Raw genomic sequence first — 18224 nt, 5'->3', positions numbered from 1 at the left:
ATAACAGTACATTATATCTGCCTTTTCATTGTGTGGTAACATTTCCTTTGACGCTTATCCCAGTGTATTGAATGATGGAAAAGTTGTTCTAAATATGCAGTGATTCTGAGTAATTGTAACTGTTTAAAAGAGAGAATTTCATTAAATAGGCTACTTTACACAATGTTATTGTACACTACAGTCTTGCATAGCCAGACAACTAGTCCACAATCTCTGAATGCTATCTAAAGTCTGGAAGTACACCTCCTAAAAGCAGAGAAAGGAAGCTGTCATTTCCGTTCACAAACATATATTTTAACATATCTTTAAAACATATTTTTGAATTTACACTTCTGCTAAGCAGCAAGCTATATTATGCTTCTACTAATTTGATTTACAGTAGGACAAATTTACGCTACTGCAAAGACAAAACGGGAGCAGTGGGGAGGCGGGACATCCACTTTACCCCCGGATCATTTTCTGCGCTTCCTTTGCACAGGCTGTATGACGGAAGCATTTGAAAATTGTGTGAGTCAACAGTCTGGCTCGAGAGACTATGTACACAATAACATTGTGTAAGGCATACACTCGAACAAGGCCACTGTAAAGTAATGTGTTACCCATAAATACCTGTTATGTCAACATCTATCTTGTGTCTTCCCTATACATACAGTGACTGTCTACTCTTCAGCTTTCTTCCTGTCTTGTCTCTACAAAGACAATAAAGAAAGAAATGGGCTGGGCATAAATATTTCTAAAGTTTGAAATATTCCAAATGTTTATAGCACTCATCATGGCAGTATTACACAGAATCAAAACGTTTCAACAGAAAGGGAAGTGTTATCGGTCACCTCACTTAGACAAGGAGCCAGCCAGCATTAAGAGGGAGTTGATATCAGTGACACGTGCCTATTTTTATCACTACAGCAGAGAGGCTCAGTTCTTAAATGTATGGTGCACACTTTTTCATAGACCTTGTTACCAATACTAACACAGGACATGCATACAATGTAAAATAAGATAAAATACATGAATTATAATAATTATAATAATAATTCTGTCAGGTGAAAAGACATCACGCATATCGGAGGAGATGCATGATTGTCTATGCTCTCATTAGAACCAACTGTAGCAGGAGCAAGAGACTAGAAAGGAATCAGGAATTGGCATAGCAACTAAATAGGGAGAAAAAGTAAGAAATCTGGGGGAAAAAAGGTCACGTGTGGTTCTGACCGTTTTACCGTTATGCCTATGACACTTTCCTAGAGGCACTTACTCAAAACTCAAAACAAAATGCTCTAAAAGTGGCGACAAGACCAGTCTCTCACCTTCTCTCCACGTCACTGGTAACCCCTCCCAAAAGGTTCCACAGCTGTCCTCTCTTAGTAGAGAAATGATAGTCAGAGGGCTTTAGTATCACTGAAACACTACGCATTTTTATTGAAAGCCAGTTATGATACAAAACAACTCCATAGAAATAACTTAAAGACTATGTACTGTATATATGTATATATGTACTGTATAGTATACTTTACTATTGATGAGATAACTTTAGTGACTGGGTCACTCTGAACCCTTGGTCATAGCTGGATACCTTATACAGGTGTGTGTCATGGCAGCAGTGGGAGGGGCAGGTGGGGATCTGGTCCAATCAGACACCATAATAACCCCATATGGCTTAACCCACTGACCAATCAGAGCTTGGCAATACAGGATGGAGGCCACCAACTGCCTAACAAAGGAATAATACAGCTATAATTCACCATCCCTGTCTCATGATAGCTCACCATCTTAGGTCTAATCTTTTTAATAATAAAAAAATGTATCAATGTAAACTCCTTTAATTGTCCATTGCACAAATATCCACAGTCCATTCACATGGCTACACAAACCTTCACATTGGCAAGCTAAACGAGAGCTGAAGGAGTGTCTGATACGTCCAAAGCTGGTGGTAGCTAGCTGGTGTTGGGGTTGATTAAAATCTACAGTTGAGGCATCTTTACGATTAAAAGGTCCAGGGGTCTTGAGTTGTGCTTGAAACGTCAATAATCACCAACTTCTTCTCTATCCGGGTACAATCTTTTCAAGGGAACTGGAAGGAACAGTGAGGATATATAGTAGAAACCAGCCCCTGTATATTATACCCTTAGTGGGAGATGCGATTGAGAGGAGAGTGAGATGGTGTATTGCACGTTGTCTCTCCTCACGTCTCCCACCTTGGAAAGTGACTCAGATGATAACCCCAATGATGTCACCGACAAATGCCCAACCCCCTCCCCACATTTCCTCTAGCATCCCAAATCAAGTTTCTACATAGGTGCTTATCCTACACAACACAAGGGGTATTTACGCCGATCCTGTGGTGACGGTGGTTGGTAATAGCCTCAGACCTCCAGGGGGCTCTGCGGCCCTTCTGCCCCCTGTGGGGGGTCAGGCTGCAGGCGGCAGATGGGCTTGTTGCACATCGGGCAGACGCTTCGGATCTCCAGCCATTTCAGCAGACACCTAGGGAGGTGGGGACATTAGATGTCATGTCATGAACCCCAAAGCCTGTGGGAGCTGTGTTGCTCTGTGCACAGCAGACCATATTTTCCCCTGGTGCTGGGTGAGAGCAGAAGATATCCAGCATTAATCGGGTGAGATGGCACACTCAAAGATTAGCAGGGTGTTTGGCAAACACAGTCCAATTTGGAGTGTTAATTTAACTCAAAGTGGCAGCAACAGTGGCGTTCCCAGAAAGTACATTTAGGGCAGGCGAGATTTTTTTCTGTACCCCCCCCCCCCCCCCTCCGAAGGGGAGGGGGGGTACTCGGGGAAAAATCTCGGGGGGAAATCTCGGGGGAAACAAGTTAACAACAACAATACACTGACTACAAAACGTTAATAAAAACAATATGCAAGTATAATAAATCAATCAATTATTAAGCAGTGGTCTCTTCATGTTGTTACAGTAGTTTAATGGCTCAAGCTGCTCTCAGACTCAGAGCCCCTTTTATGCGAGGTGAGTAGCCTACAGGTGATGGCCCAGACCCCCAGCTGGCTCTCCTGGCACCCCATGAAAATATAAAGGCAAACATTTGCATCACTATAGGCGACGTCGCTCTGCGGAATGGATAAGGTAGTGATTGGCTGCGACGAGGAGGTCCGACGGCCACTATTCTCTTTGGATTTTTTTCACTGCCTGTTTTTCAGTCTTTTACTTTATTTTCTAGGGGAGGCTAGATTTTAGTTGGGCAGGCGGCCGCCTGCCCTGCCTCTATGGTGGGTACGCCACTGGGCAGCAAAGTGGCATATTTTCAGGTTTAGGACAGTTCTCTTGTGCTCAATGATGTCTATTTGTTTGAGTCTTGTTGAAATGTTCCCTGGGGAAATTAAGGATAAGAGATTGACCTGCATTGATCAGCAACTCAATCAGCATTGAACAGCATCAATGTCTCAAATACAGTATAATACAAAGTTAAATGTTTCAATATGAAACCAAACCAGCCATAAACATGGTCCTTATGGCATATTTACAGTGTGCTTGTATGGTGATAGAGAGACACGTTTGCTGACAATTTGAGGTAACTAGAACAAAAAGCACTACTGTTCATGTTACACCTGAGCTGCAGGGCAAGAATGGGAGTGCTGAGTAAAACATGTTCATAGACAAACATGCAAGGTCACGTTAAGTGTTTGCGTGTCAAGTATTTTGCCTGTCACTTGCCTCTGGGCGGCAAGTTGAATCGGTGTTTTTCACGTCTTTTGTAACTACTACATCAGCTGTTAAGTCTTAAGTAAAAAAGAAAAGGAAAAATCCAGAATGGAATGTCTGTGACTCGTATGAGCTTCAACAATTAAGTCAAGCTTTGCACACAAAAACTATTCTTTACCAAAGCTAAAAATATCTAGTGAGTCCATGTCACGGACCCGCATTATCCCTTCCTGACGCAAATTTGAATCTCACAACAACTTTTTCTCTTGAGCCTCAACTTTGCTGTCTATCTCTCAACTTTCCATACTGTCTGTTTTCAGAAAAGGGGATAGCTTGAATTGCCAATACTCGGCAATATAGCTGTTTATTTGCATGAACAGCAGACTGGTTTGATGGACACAAAGATGATTCCACAGGGAAGTTATTATTTTCTGATGGTTTATAGTTACATTTTAGTCATATGGCGGACCCACTTATGCTTACAATGAGGGAGCATATGCAGGTGCAGCAGCAAGGGATTGTGAAAAGACACATGTTATTGAGGTTGTTGATAGGCACCTAGTGTGTAGTAACAAACTGCCACTACACCTTGGTAAAACCAGAATACATTATTTTTGGTTCCAAACATTCCCTCAGTATGGTAAATGCAAGTTGATGACATAGTAATCTCTAGCAAAGAAGAGGTTACCCATTTGAGCTGTATTCAAACAAACTGACAGGTGAAAGCAAGACAACAAAGGTGATCAAAAAAGTAAATCAAAGAATATGATTTTTCTTTTGTCAACAAAAGTGCTCTCAGAACTCTTGCCGGAGCCCTCATTCAATGCCACTTTGACTATGCTTGCACCTCCTGGTTCTCCAACATCTCAATGTCACAGAAGACTAAGCTTCAAACCTCCCAAAAAAAAAACAATTTGACTACTTCTCGACCTGTGGCCCATGACCCACCTTTTTCCAACCCATTTTGCTAGCCTAGGATGGCTCAGGGTAGAAGACAGGGTTAAGCAATTAAAAATGGGATTGGCTTTCAAAATAGTCAATGCGACTTTGCCCTCAATACCTGCATATCTGACTAAATACCTAAAAAAAGTGAGCGACAGGGACACCCACAGCCACAATACTATAGGGAGCGTCGGAGCGACAACAACGATCTGGTAACACCCACCTATAAAACAAACATGGGTAAAAGTGTGGAATGCCCTGACCCCATCCCTTCAAAAATGTGGATCACTGGCTTCCTTTAAAACAGGCCTAAGAATCCACATTTCAGGAGGATTTACACCCATTCGTACACATAGTGTTTTATATTTGTGATGATATTGAATTTTGGTGTTATTTTTTATGTTATGTTGATGAATTGAATACATGGGACCCCAATGGAAACAAGACCGCAAGGACTTTTTTAGGTGTTATCCGTGTTTGACTGTACTCGGGCTGTTTGCATTTCTGTCTAATAAAGTATTCAATCAATCAAAACCTTTCTTGTTTATTGGATCAGATCTGCAGTGTATTGATTGAAGGGAAGTATCGCTATCCATTAGAATATTCCACCCTCCTCATGTCAAGTTGTGAGTATGGCTGTGGTGGTTTTAAAGCTCAATCAACCCCTACACATGAGTCATTGCAGTAATCTTCCCATTAGGTAAGTTGCAAGGGAGAGTCAACCTTGCATGCCTATTTTTGCCATCATTATAGCCTAAAACGTTTTTCGAAATAATAAGAGAGGGGGGTAATAATAAGAGAGATTTTTTGAAATTGTTTTGAAAAATAGGACTAAAGTCGTAAATGATATTTAACCCATTAAGACCTGGAAAGCCTATACGTTGTTATACCTTTAAAACCGGGAACTGTAGATGTTGCTATGTATATAGCAACAGGAATATATTTTTTAAAGATTTTATGAAAACTTAAATGTAAATCAGCCTCAGGTCTAAATGGTTTAATCAAATTAGAGTAAACTGAGCTCATTCCATTGCATTTTTTGTCCTCTGAGAAAGAAAATAGAAGAGGGACATACTGTTGGAGAGACAGGGGGAGGGGTACTAACTAGGATTTTAAAGCTTAATTTATACATTGTCAGTTATTTTCATGCAACAAAATACAAAACTTTGAAAAAAAGGTATAATATGCATATTGATTTAGCTGTTCAGGAATGGATGGAAGGAATGTCATACATGAATTACATTGTCACTGTGACTCAGATACCTAACTCCTACCTAAATGTTAGGTAGGAGGCTTTTGGTCAAAGACTGGAAAGCCTCATCTGCACCTGTACACCTCTCTTGGACAACTGGTCGCTTACGAGCAACTGTCATACAGGTTTCTTAACAGGATGGACAAGTATGATCTAAAATGGGGACATTATCACTGACACGTGTCGGGACTCTAATGGTGTTTCCAGCTCTAATTAAGATACATCTACTGGAAAAGGTGTATAAAGATAACTTATTGTCTGGGGTTTTGGCTGAGGTGGACTGCTGTAAGCGTCTGACCACTTTACATTTGTTGTTTCTATTGTTTGTATGTTTTGTTTTTTGTGTGAGTATTTTATATTCCATGTCTGTGTTGTTTGTTGATGTATCTGTATGTTCTTATACCTAAATTAATAAAGTATTAATCATAAAAATAAACATTGTCACTGTGACGTCCAAACAAGGCTGGTAAACTTACTTCTTGTGAAATGCATGGGAGCACGGACAAACTCCAAGCTCATCCCTGCTGCGGAACTCTTCTAAACACACGGCACATGTTTGCTGCAGCACAGAGAAAATACATTTAGAAATGTTTCACCATAACCCACTACTTATTCAATATCACATCCCGTCTATTCTGTTGACTAGAAGAAGCGCTCTTTGGGCGTTTAGCCCCTTCCTACCTGAAAGCCCCCCCATACCCCCCCCATCTTCCAAGCAGTTCTAACCTGAAAGCCCCCCATACCCCACCCTCAGTAATTATAGATGTAAGATGATATAATTAAACTGTTTGATTGCGTGTTTGTTTGCTAGTAGAGCTAGATGGATTTTCAGAGAAATTCTTACGACGATTACAATTTTACTTTATTTCATTTCACGTACTTTCACTATTTATGATTATTTTAAATACTTCTCAGCAGTGAAATATTGCTAAGCTCCCAGTACGCTTGGGAATGCACAGTATTTTCTTTATTTAGTCACTAATTTCCATTGACAACAGCAAGAAAAACAACAGTGTTATAAAGATGGTTTCCTGGTGAACACAAAATCTTCCCTCTCACTCCATCACCATACCCACAGAGAAGCACTTTAACAGCCTTAGGCTGTGATACATGAGTAAAATGATGACGCAATATAAATTGACAACCTCACCCATAATTATAAAGAACAATCATGATACTTTCCATGAGTGAAACAATGTCGTTCACATTTTTATTGTTGGCAACAAATTCTTTGTTATTCTCGTTCTTGGTTATTTGGCCAAAAATGTCTGTGTTAATTTAACTCCAAAGAGTGAGAGGATTTTACTGTATGCCATTGCCTAATAAAGGCTCCACTGTTAATCTCCCCCACAACTTACCCCAAGAAGGCTCAGTTTCTTCCCAGCACCTTTCAAAACCACCTGATGATGACAAAAAAAAATTTGAATATGCATACATTTCTGACTAATTAATGTTGCCATACATAGTAAGTACAGTAACAGTAAATGTAGGCAATGTTGCTTCTATATTACCTCATTATAGCCATACTGTTCTCTTGAACTTTGTCGTCTCAGTCTGTGGAATATGAAACAAACACTTATTAGAGTATATAACAAGCATATATCCATATACATAATATAGCATATATTCAATATGCCTGGTTGGTACCATATCTGTCTTTATTCAAGCGTGTCTTATCATGCCGTGTGTCAACTGTGAGAGGAGTCATGAGCGTTGTTCATCCTGGAATTTACACCCATACCAAGCTCAAGTATGAGCCTGCATTTCTATAAGTGCCAAGAATGCGTTATTATGGATTACATTAACATAATGGGATGGACCCGCCTACGCACAAGTAGTAAACACTGGGATTGGTCATTGGTCGGCTGTGAAAGCACTCTTGACAGCTTGATGTACTAACTACGTTATTGTGGATCCCACAAGAACATCCAAATATTTGCCTGCGTAGGTTTTAAAACACCAAAATCTGCCAGTGGCTTCTATATGCACTTGTCGGTTTGGCACATTATTGTGTAAACCACCGTATTTTAGGTCTTTTAGGTCTTTTCGCAGGACAATTGTAGGATTAATCTGCCGGTGAAAAGGCAGCATCTTACAGTACACCTGCAACTGAAATATTATACTCTGTTATTATGAGTGTGTCCAAACATAAATTGACTATGCAGCAAAAATCTTTGCTGCAATTTGTAACTCTGAGTGTGCAAATGTAAGCAAATGGGTTACGGGCCCATTTAGTTGTTTTTGTACACACACAATTAACCCATTAAAACCGGGAAAGCATCTTTGTCATTTTCAATTTTTGCGGCAGATATACAAGCTCACAGTGCATCACGTTGTGCGAGCTTGTACATCTGCTATTTTTGCACTTTTTTGAAAAATGTTGAAAGTGTGAGAACTACTGATTTAAGGCATTTGTAGAATTGGCCTCAGGTCTTAACCCATTTAGACGTGAGGCCGATTTTAAAAACGCCTTCTAAATCCTAACCTAAGTTTTCAGAAAATCTAGCAACATCTAAAATGACACAGATGCTTTCCTGGTTTTAAAGGCAGGGGCGTAACTACGGGGATGCAGACAACACAGTTGTGTTGGGCACACACTGGAAGTCAGAAGAGGCAAGCTAAACGGAGATAGACCTCTGTGCAGTAGGCTACAGTGCGGCACTGTCCTCTTGGTTTATTAGACCCTCCAGAAAAATGCGATTATGCGATCGCAGAATTTACCGCATAATCAGCAAAATGGCGCAGAATTATGTGGGGGTAAAGGTTTTTCAAAAAGGCTGCATCGCATAATATGCACATCGTATCGCATAATATGCGCATCACATAATATGCGCTTCGCATCGCATATTTCGGAACTTTTCACATATTTCCCAACTTTTCGCATATCGCATATTTTGCATATTGCCGCATATTTCACAACTTTCCGCATATTTTGCAACTTCTCCGCATAAAATTGTAAAAAAAAAGCGCATATTTCATCGCAAAATCAAGGATTTTAGCCTGCATAATCAAGAGTTTTAGCCCGCATAATCAAGGATTTTTGCCCGCGTTTTTCTGGAGGGTCTAGTTTATAGACCGTAAAGCGCAGTCGGCTGTGTTCTGTTCTGTCTAACAGGGGATGGGTTGGTTGAGGAGGGCCCACGGTGTCGGGGCCCACTGTAGCCTTGTTACTCCGCTGTTTAAAGGTATAACAGTAATAGGCTTTCCTAGCCTTAATGGGTTAAATGCACACGATGATTCTACAGTGTACTATTGCTCTTCATATCCAGTTTTCCCACATCGCCGGTGAATTCAAACGAGTGATTGTCCAATCTGAAGCTGGGTTCTCTGTCATCTACACTATGCGGTGACACAATGCTTCCTACCTGAACAGGTAGCAGCAGAAGATGAGGCTGAGCATGGAGATGAAGAGGCCGATGCCCAGGATGATGACGTAGACGTTGAGGGGCAGGTGGTACATCTCTTCAGATGTCATCTTGCAATGGGGACCTGAGTTCTGTAGTCCAAAACCACACAAACACCCTGCGAGGAAAGAAAACAAATCCATCACATTCTAGAGACAGAAGTAAACAGCAGTCACCCCTTCATTTGAAGTCTAGATGTTGGATTCATCAATTATTCTGTATGCATCTTGCTCTGGCATTGGCAATATACAGTAAGTGTTCTTGTATTATGGTAATAAAGCATGTTGAACAGAAAGACTGAAATTTCAATAAAATGAAGAGATGCTATGGGTATCGGTTTTGGCCGATAATTGTGACACGTTTTTAAACTATTGACTGTCAGCCAATTGTTTAACAAGACAAGAATCTAAAAGCCTTGCAGCCCTCAGAGTCTACTGCTCTTTGAGATATCATGTGTGCAAATTGAAATAGGAAAAAACATGGATAAGTAGGCTTAAACTTTATAGTGGCTAAAAACAGCAAAAATAGCTGAGTATTGCCATACACATTTTTAGTATAAGTAGTCACTATTGCAGTGTAACTACATGCTATGCTAAGTTTCACAATCAGAAATATGTCAATACATCAGTAATAGACAAACAGTACATAAAGATAATAAGTAAGATGCTATGTTAAATTGACTATGAACAAAGGGATGACATTAAAAGACAAAAGGCTTTGCAACTTGTCAGAAAACAGGCCATAAAGAAACCCAGTGGTAGAGGGCCATAATCAGATCCTATAGCATGAAATAAGCTGAAGTTGAAGTCTACTGAAAATTAGAAGTTGAAACCAGAGGCCAAGTGGCTTTACAAATTGCCAGAAAATTAATGTGAGATGTGTGCTATCATGTCTGAGCTTAACTACTCTCAAATGGATCCAAGAGCCGGGGGACTCCACTGACGTTTGTTTCTGAACCAGTTCCACAACCTGCAGAGCGCTCTGCCATCATACAAAGAACAAGGCGCACATGAATACAACCTACTGTTCGTTGGTAATGAAAACTGTTAGGCATTTGAATCTATGACTGTGTTTCATGTGTTAGCCACAAGTGGACAAAGATAGGATAGCTTATGTGTGAGGAATGTGGTGTTTTCAAATGCACTGGAAATTGTCACAAACGTCAAAAGAGAATTTGTGTGCTCATAGAAAAAGTAGGCCTACTGTACATACTGTAAAAAGGCGGTTTTATACATGCCATTTAAAAATCATGAATGGGACTCGAAAAACCATCAAGTGATGTAAGCACATTCTTCACGGCATATTTGTGCTTTGCCCCATGGGCCAAGGCAATTCAAATGTGAATTTATAAGGAAAATTTGCATGAACCCATGAATGCGTGCCATACAGTAGCTCAAAGTTTTATCACCTAATTAGACTCCCCCATTCTTTCTCTGTATACTGTGCATAGTGCATCTGGAAAGACTCCTTTTTCCAAATACCAACATAACAAGAGAGGTTTCTAGCGGTGTGTGACCTTTTCACACTGAGATGGATATGGAGATATGAGCACATGTGGTGCTGGGCTACTGTGTACATGTATATCAGCTTTCTGTTTTGTTCTCCGATGAGTGTGTGTGTGTGTGTGTGTGTGTGTGTGTGTGTGTGTGTGTGTGTGTGTGTGTGTGTGTGTGTGTGTGTGTGTGTGTATATGTGTGTGTGTGTGTGTGTGTGTGTGTGTGTGTGTGTGTGTGTGTGTGTGTGTGTGTGTGTGTGTGTGTGTGTGTGTGTGTGTGTGTGTGTGTGTGTATATGTGTGTGTGTGTGTGTGTGTGTGTGTGTGTGTGTGTGTGTGTGTGTGTGTGTGTGTGTGTGTGTGTGTGTGTGTGTGTGTGTGTGTGTGTGTGTGTTATGGGACCAGAAACAGATGGAGATAAGGACAGACAAGATGTATAAATTATTATTATCATTATTTTGAATCCGTCTTTTTTTGTCTTCAGAATAAATATTATATTCTAATAATTTATACTTGAAAGGTTACACCCTAAACATTATAAAGCAATATAAATATAAGCTTATGATATGTGTATTCAAATAATTATAAACATATATGATACAGTATGCTATTGACTCCAAGTTAAGTAGTGGTGGACAGGCGGTCAATGTTAGTCAACGAGCTTGTAGATCTGCTATTTTAGAAAAATCGTGAAAATCTTTGAATTTACATTTTTAACTCAAATCCTTGCTGTATTTTGGGGGTCCTTGATATGAAAATGTTTGAGAACTACTGACATAGAAATATACGTTTTTCAGAAAACTGTTAGGATTTTGAAGACATTTCGGCCTCAGGTCTTAAGGGGTTAAGTCAGGTCTTATCTAAAGTTCAGTCCGCACCAATGATTCGCAACAACACAACAAGTTGCAACTGTAACCACTTGAAACAGAATCCCAAAAGTGCACCGACCTGCAACCGGTCAATTCAGACTGCTGCAACTGGTTGCGAGTTGCAACTTGTTGCGTTGTGAATCATTGGCGTGGACTGGGGCTGGGCTTCACCGACCCCTACTGTGAACCTTGCTGTATCTCGTCACTTTGTTTTGTATCCCCCGTCTGTGTGAGTGAATTGTGTGAGTGTGACATGCCTATGAGAGTGACGTTTTTCCATGGAATCTAGGCCATGTGGAACCCTATGTCCCCAGGCTCCTACTTGTAGTTCCCTTTCTGCACCAGACAGCACCATATTCTACAGCAGTGTTTCCCAACAATTTTAACCACTTAAACCCCATATGGGTAACCGGAGTCCCTCGGGGCTCAACACTAGTATCTTTTATGTTGTCTGTTACTGTGGGGAAGGCTTTCTCTGAAAATAGCAGTTCTACAAGCGACGCGTTGTGAGCTTGTAGACCTGCTATTTTCAGAGAAAGCCTTCCCCAGAATAAGGATGCTGGGGTTTAAGTGGTTAAGTCATAGACCGTTTTTATGGGTTGCATGAACATTTTTAAACTTGTTGTTGTTTTTACTTTTCCTTCAAAAACAAAACATTATTTTTTTTTTAACAATTTCTAAAAATAAAGAATTTAAAATAAAAACATTTTTACAGTCTAGAAATCATGTGAGCTTGTAGATAGGCTATTTTCAATATTTTTCAAGTGATGGCTCAAGTCATACATTTATAATGTGTTTTTGTAAGTTTGGGTCCCAGGGAGTCACCATATTTCTCTTTAGGGTCTCGAGCCGAAAAGGTTTCAGAACCCTGGCAGTCTTACAGTAAATGCCCAGTGGACTACTGACCCACTGAACCTGCATGTTGTTCCCTTCTAGTCTTGGCCATGGCTGTGTGTCCTTAACTGACCTGCATCAGACAGCAACATATTTTAGAGCAATTGTCTTGTGAACCTTATTGACCATTGCTTTCCCACATTGTGTTATATTTATTATCAATATGCTACTATTGTGTAGCTATAATTTGATACTATTAACCACCAGTTGAGCCCTATTAAAAATGTTTAAAAAAAATAGCAGATCACATCCTCACGTCGTCTACTATCGTATGCCAGGTTTACAAGTGGTTAAAGTCACTTTACCAGCTGTTGTCAAAAATATTGACAGATCAATGTTTTTATATTCTTCATAAAATATAAATAATAAACTCTTGCCCTTTTTGGATTAGTGTGTATGGCATGCATACATGAGTGCAAAAGCATGTGTGTGTGTGTGTGTGTGTGTGTGTGTGTGTGTGTGTGTGTGTGTGTGTGTGTGTGTGTGTGTGTGTGTGTGTGTGTGTGTGTGTGTGTGTGTGTTCACAAGCGCATTTGTTTTGGGTATTCTCCACTCAGCACATAGCGCCACCCATCGCCTGTCTGGGGGTCCCATCTTTATCGTTTGTTTCCTTTGTTAAAATGCGGGCCTGCGTAAAGCCCTCTGAGACTCTCACAGTGATTAAGGGTTATACAAATACATTTTGAGTTGAGTTGAGTTCACTACAACTAAAGTGTTACCCAACTATCTATCTCCCTGAAGTCTGATCTAAAGCTAAACTATTCCCTTATCCCTGTTCTCCCCAGAAGAGGATTACACCAGGAATCTTAAAAAACATATATGCTCTCACAGTAACTGAAACACTTCTCCACCATTTCAAGGCACTTGTATGTGAACATTTACAACCGTCCTTGCGTCACCCAGGAATGTGTTCCACTTGCTCCTTGGCCCAGGAACGCCTGCCAAAGTGTGTGCTTCTCTTTGTGCTAGTGGACAACAACAGAGGAACCGTTGCTTCGGGGTTCAGCTAGGGGGGACTTTTAACTCAAACTAAAACTGCTGCTGGCGGCAGAAAGCAGTGGGCTACTTTTAGTTTCCCTCTGAGGTCAAGTGCCACTGCTACTCTTGTCCTCTCAACATGGTCTGTACTGGCTGGGTCAAAGGCTATGCCTGTTGAGCCAAGGATAGGTCATGGCCGTCACTGCACATCATGGGGTGCTGGTCTGGGGAACTGGGGGTGGATGAGGTCAGGTCGGTGTGGGTGTGTTTGTGTACGTGTATGTGTGTGTGTGGGGGGGGGGGGGGGGGGAGTGGGTGGACGACTGTTGAGATAGGCTACTGTATCTGTAATCTTAGCAGGATGCTAGTAAATCATTGATAGTGCAGAGAGCTAAAAGTGCTAAAAGGTAGAGGCCACTCAGTGAACACCAGAGAGGACCGTTTTAGAACCAAGTGGTGCTGCTGAAGGGGCTAAAAGCAACATTCAGAAGATTCTGCTACACACACTGCTGTCCATAATAACAGGATTCTGAACTAGTCCATCCATCAAACGAAGCCTGATGTCTCCTGTTGTCAATGCAATATTGCAGTTGTACAGTATGTGTGTTTGCTTGACTTACATCTTGATTCTGTTTTTGTATTAGTTTGGTCTGGTTTCTTTTGGAGCTGAAATACTCTTTGTAAAAAACATTCCCCTGCGTTTCATTCATCTCACTTTGTTATCACTGTATTACTCTTTGAATTGTTGCATAAAATGTCCATATCATATATCACAATGTGTTCATTATTTTTTATCTACTACCTACCGCTACACCACTGCACGGGGTGCATGAAACCAGCGACCGATGAGCCAGGCAGTCCCAGAACCTTTCGGACCACCAACCGTCTCCTCCTGACCTTTGATGTCACTGTCGTCTGGATCCTAAAGCAGTCTCCCGTGGGTGTCTTTTCAAAGATGTTACCAAAATCCCTGAGCAGTGAGTCAGAGCCACAGTCAATAGGCTATATTGTACACTCCTTTTCGGGTTCTGTTACAAGAACATGATATTATATTTCAGCTACTGATAGTTCCTTGGTAGATAGACTACTTGATATAGAGGTCAAACCTTGTGAGTTTTGAGTTCGGTAGAAGATATATACAATTCCTCAAGGAGACTACTGATCATTTTACTCTGCAGACGATTTGGGCAAAATGAAGATGCTGGTGATGTTTAAGCAAAAAAAGAAGAGCTCCTGACAGACAGGTCCGAGCTTTGATTCAGAGTCATGCTGCAAAACAACAGTGTGGGTGTCAGACAGACAGAGGAGGGGAAGCTGAATCTAAAATGTTCTCCCTTCTTCCCATCATAACAAAGACATAATTAACCATATGGTGACCAGCCGGTGATCTTTGAGGAAAGCACGTCAATGTCATTGACAATCATCCACATTTATGAAAAGAAAATCATCCGCAAAGATGAATAGAAGTCCCAGTTTTCTTTTCTTGCTGGCTTTGTCTCCCTTCAAAACATTGTCACAAGGCTCCCCTCCCCTCCTGTGTCCCCCCCTCCTCTCCTTTCTTTGTCTCTCCTTTTCTTCTCAGTCTAACTCGTCCTTTACATTCTTTCCTCTGGGATCTTCTTCCACGATGGTTTCCTCTCCCCGAGCTGGTGGTGAAATCCTGCCTTGTGGCCAATTAGGGAGAAACAAAGAAATGATCCGGATGGATTCCCCCAGCGGTGTTTCTCCAGTCAGTCAGTCAGACTGCCGATGTCCTCCCCTCTCTCTCTCTCTCTCTCTCTCTCTCTCCTCAGCCCACCCCCACCATCTGCTCCACAAAAACACAGATTTGTTTTTTTTTAACAAATACTAGAAACGACTGGGAATAATCAAATACAAATCTAAGGACCAGGCAGGGCTTCCACACGTCCACTCCCCACCTTTCTGGTCTTCCGTTGCCTTTTCTGTTATCTCTCCTCCTCCTAATGGTTCCCCACCGCCGAGCAGCACTTCTCTTCTCTCTCTCTCTCAGTTTGTAAACAGATCCGAGCTCATGTGATTCGCTGCCTGCATCACAGCTCTGCTGCCTGTCTCCCGCCCCCTCCTTCCTCCCCCCCCCCTCTCTCTCTCTCACCTCCCCCCAATTCCAGCTGCAGGCTATGATGAAGTACTGTAGCAGTAGAGCAGATGGCACACAGACAAGGTGACAGGAAGAGACAGACAGACAGACAGACAGACAGACAGACATAAACTGCCTGAAAGGGTGCAGGAGCACAACAAAGCAAGCACATTATACCAGAGGTGGAAAAAGTATACTCACATTTCTTAGTTAAAGGCATAGTAGGGAAGTTCAGAACTAAACAAACACCGCCACTCCAGCAGTTCTTTTCCCCGACCACCAGGGGGTGACGTAGGAGGGAGTTCCATAGAGCAAGGGTACATTTCAAGGAACCGTGCCCCAAACAGGTTGCTTTATTGGGATACAATATGCGGAAATGCCTGCCCTGCTGGTTCTCTGAATTTTTATTTTTAAATAGGCTCTTTCATGATAAATTGACCACATATATGAAGTTAAACAACTACATTCTATCCACACGCTATCTTAAAAGTAAATTCGGTGCCTCAAAAACGAAGTTTGAGAGCGTTTTAAAACCGAAAGTAAAACGTTCATACGGACACGGACGCGCACGGACGCGCACATGCGTGCGTTAATTTACGTACCGGACATAAACATAGAACACATAAACATTAGGGAAAATACGGATTTCAGAAGGAGGACTGTGTTTCAGTGCATTAAAACACCCCAGCATCATTATATAGTGGCTGATAGAGGGGAAAAAATGCAAAATATATATATATATATATATTTTAAATTTAGGCTTAATGTTCCCTACAATACCTTTAAAAAGAAGTATCAATACTGAAATATAGAAACACTCTAGTTACGAGTAAAAGTCAGGAATTCAAAATGTACTTAAAAGTGCTAAAAGTATACTTAATGTACTTAAGCACAAAGTAGTCATTATGCAGAATGTCCCATTTCACAACTTTTCAAATGTATAAAAAGTATGAAAATAGCAGATCTACAAGCTCACAATGCGTCGCGATTGTGAGCTTGTAGATCGGCTATTTTCAAATGGCCGAAATGTAAACAGGGCAGAAGTGCGTAATGTATGTTTTGCAATAATAATAATAATTTACAAAGTACGTAACTAGTAACTAAAGTTTTCAAATAATTGTAAATGTATAATATTTGCTTCTGAGATGTAGTGGAGTAGAAGTAAAAGTACTGAAAATTGGAAATACTCCACTAAAGTCAAAATACTTCAAAATTGTACTCAAGTACAGTACTTGAGTAAATATCGTCATGCTTGTGTCTGTTTGTGAATTAGTTAGTTCGTTTCGGGAAAAACGTTGGTACCTCTAAAGCAGTGTTTCCCAAACTGGGGGGTCGGGACCTTCAGGGGGTCCCCAGATGAATAGCTTACAGGGTGTCTGCACATTTATAAAGTTACAATTTAAGGACTTTTTTCTTTTTTTTAAAGACGTTTTTAAAACCACATTGGCCAAATTGTCAAACATTACGTAAGAAAGAGTCAAACGTTGTGAAAATAGCCGATCTACAAGCTCACGACGCCTCGCACTGCAAGGTGTCGTGAGCTTGTAGATCCACTAGGTATGGAGTAGTCATACTGCCGGTCTTAATGGATCCTATTAATAATCTGTAAAAACAAATGAAAAATGCCCCCTTGCGGCCTAAAGCATTGCACCCAGTCACATATGAGGTTTTCACCCGACAGAGACGGTACGTATTTACCCAGAAAGCAACACGAGCATACGTACCCCACTTTGCACCCCACTTCCCCAACTTACAGGCCCTGTGGGGGACATAGACAAGAGTACACAAGACACAACACACAACACAGGCCCTGCATGGTAGGCCAGGCTACAGGGGCTGTGACAAAGCATAGCCACAAGGAATGGATGACAGCAGAGACCCTGACAAGGATAGAGGAGAGGAAACAGAGGAAGGCAGCTAGGAATAACAGTCACAAACGGGCCAAAAAAGCAAAAGCCCAAGTAGAGTACTCGGAAGCATACAGAGCAGTCAGGAGAAGTATAAGGGCAGATAAGAGGAGCTATATAGAGGCGCTGGATGGCTCTGGCAGTGGGAACAGCACAGCATGGGAACATGAAGACCCTGTATGACACTATTAGGAAGCTATCTGTGTCCAAGGTGTCCACTGGATGCCATTTCTTTTGAGATGTAGTTGTCTTCATGACCCAGTCAATGGCCAGCAGGAACAGAAAACGTGACAATAGGCAGCCTTGCCTCACTCCTGTCCTCACATGGAGGGTATTGGCGAGTTGCTGCCCCTGTACCACCCTGCAGGTCATCCCTTCATAGCAGCTCCTGATAATGTCAGTGATCTTCTCAGGCACCCCTACTGAGTGTCTCAGTAGTTTTCAGATGGTCTGCCTATCCACACTGTCAAACGCCTTTTCATATAAAATTAAATATAATAAAATTGACATAGGTGAGTTCCACTCCAACGACTGTTCCAGAATGACCCACAACGTTGCAATCTGGTCCGTGCAGGATCTATTCGAAACCAGCTTGATGGCCTTGAGGTGTGGGTCAACAGCATCTTTCAACCCAAATAAAAGCAATCTGTTGAAGGTCTTCCCTGGTATAGACAGCAGTGTTATTCCCCTGTAGTTGAAACAGGAAGCTAGAT

At 41.4% G+C, this 18224-nt stretch overlaps 1 protein-coding gene across 1 annotated transcript; it reads right to left on the bottom strand.

The window, feature by feature from the left end:
- Nucleotides 1-874: 874 nt before the first annotated feature.
- Nucleotides 875-15492, bottom strand: LOC311059091 (RING finger protein 122). Its single transcript, XM_084076720.1, has 6 exons — nt 14313-15492; nt 9233-9389; nt 7379-7421; nt 7226-7267; nt 6344-6426; nt 875-2484 (listed from the first exon to the last, which is right to left on the bottom strand). The coding sequence occupies exons 1-6, from the start codon at nt 14335-14337 to the stop codon at nt 2364-2366; spliced, it is 471 nt and encodes a 156-aa protein (XP_083932846.1). The 5' UTR covers nt 14338-15492; the 3' UTR covers nt 875-2363.
- Nucleotides 15493-18224: the final 2732 nt, after the last annotated feature.

The sequence above is a fragment of the Gymnoscopelus microlampas genome (genome assembly GCF_963454915.1).
Source record: "Gymnoscopelus microlampas genome assembly, chromosome: 13".
In the NCBI taxonomy this organism is placed as follows: Eukaryota; Metazoa; Chordata; class Actinopteri; order Myctophiformes; family Myctophidae; genus Gymnoscopelus; species Gymnoscopelus microlampas.
The sequence above is the reverse complement of the archived record's forward strand: the minus strand, read 5'-3'. Positions and strand labels throughout refer to the sequence as shown.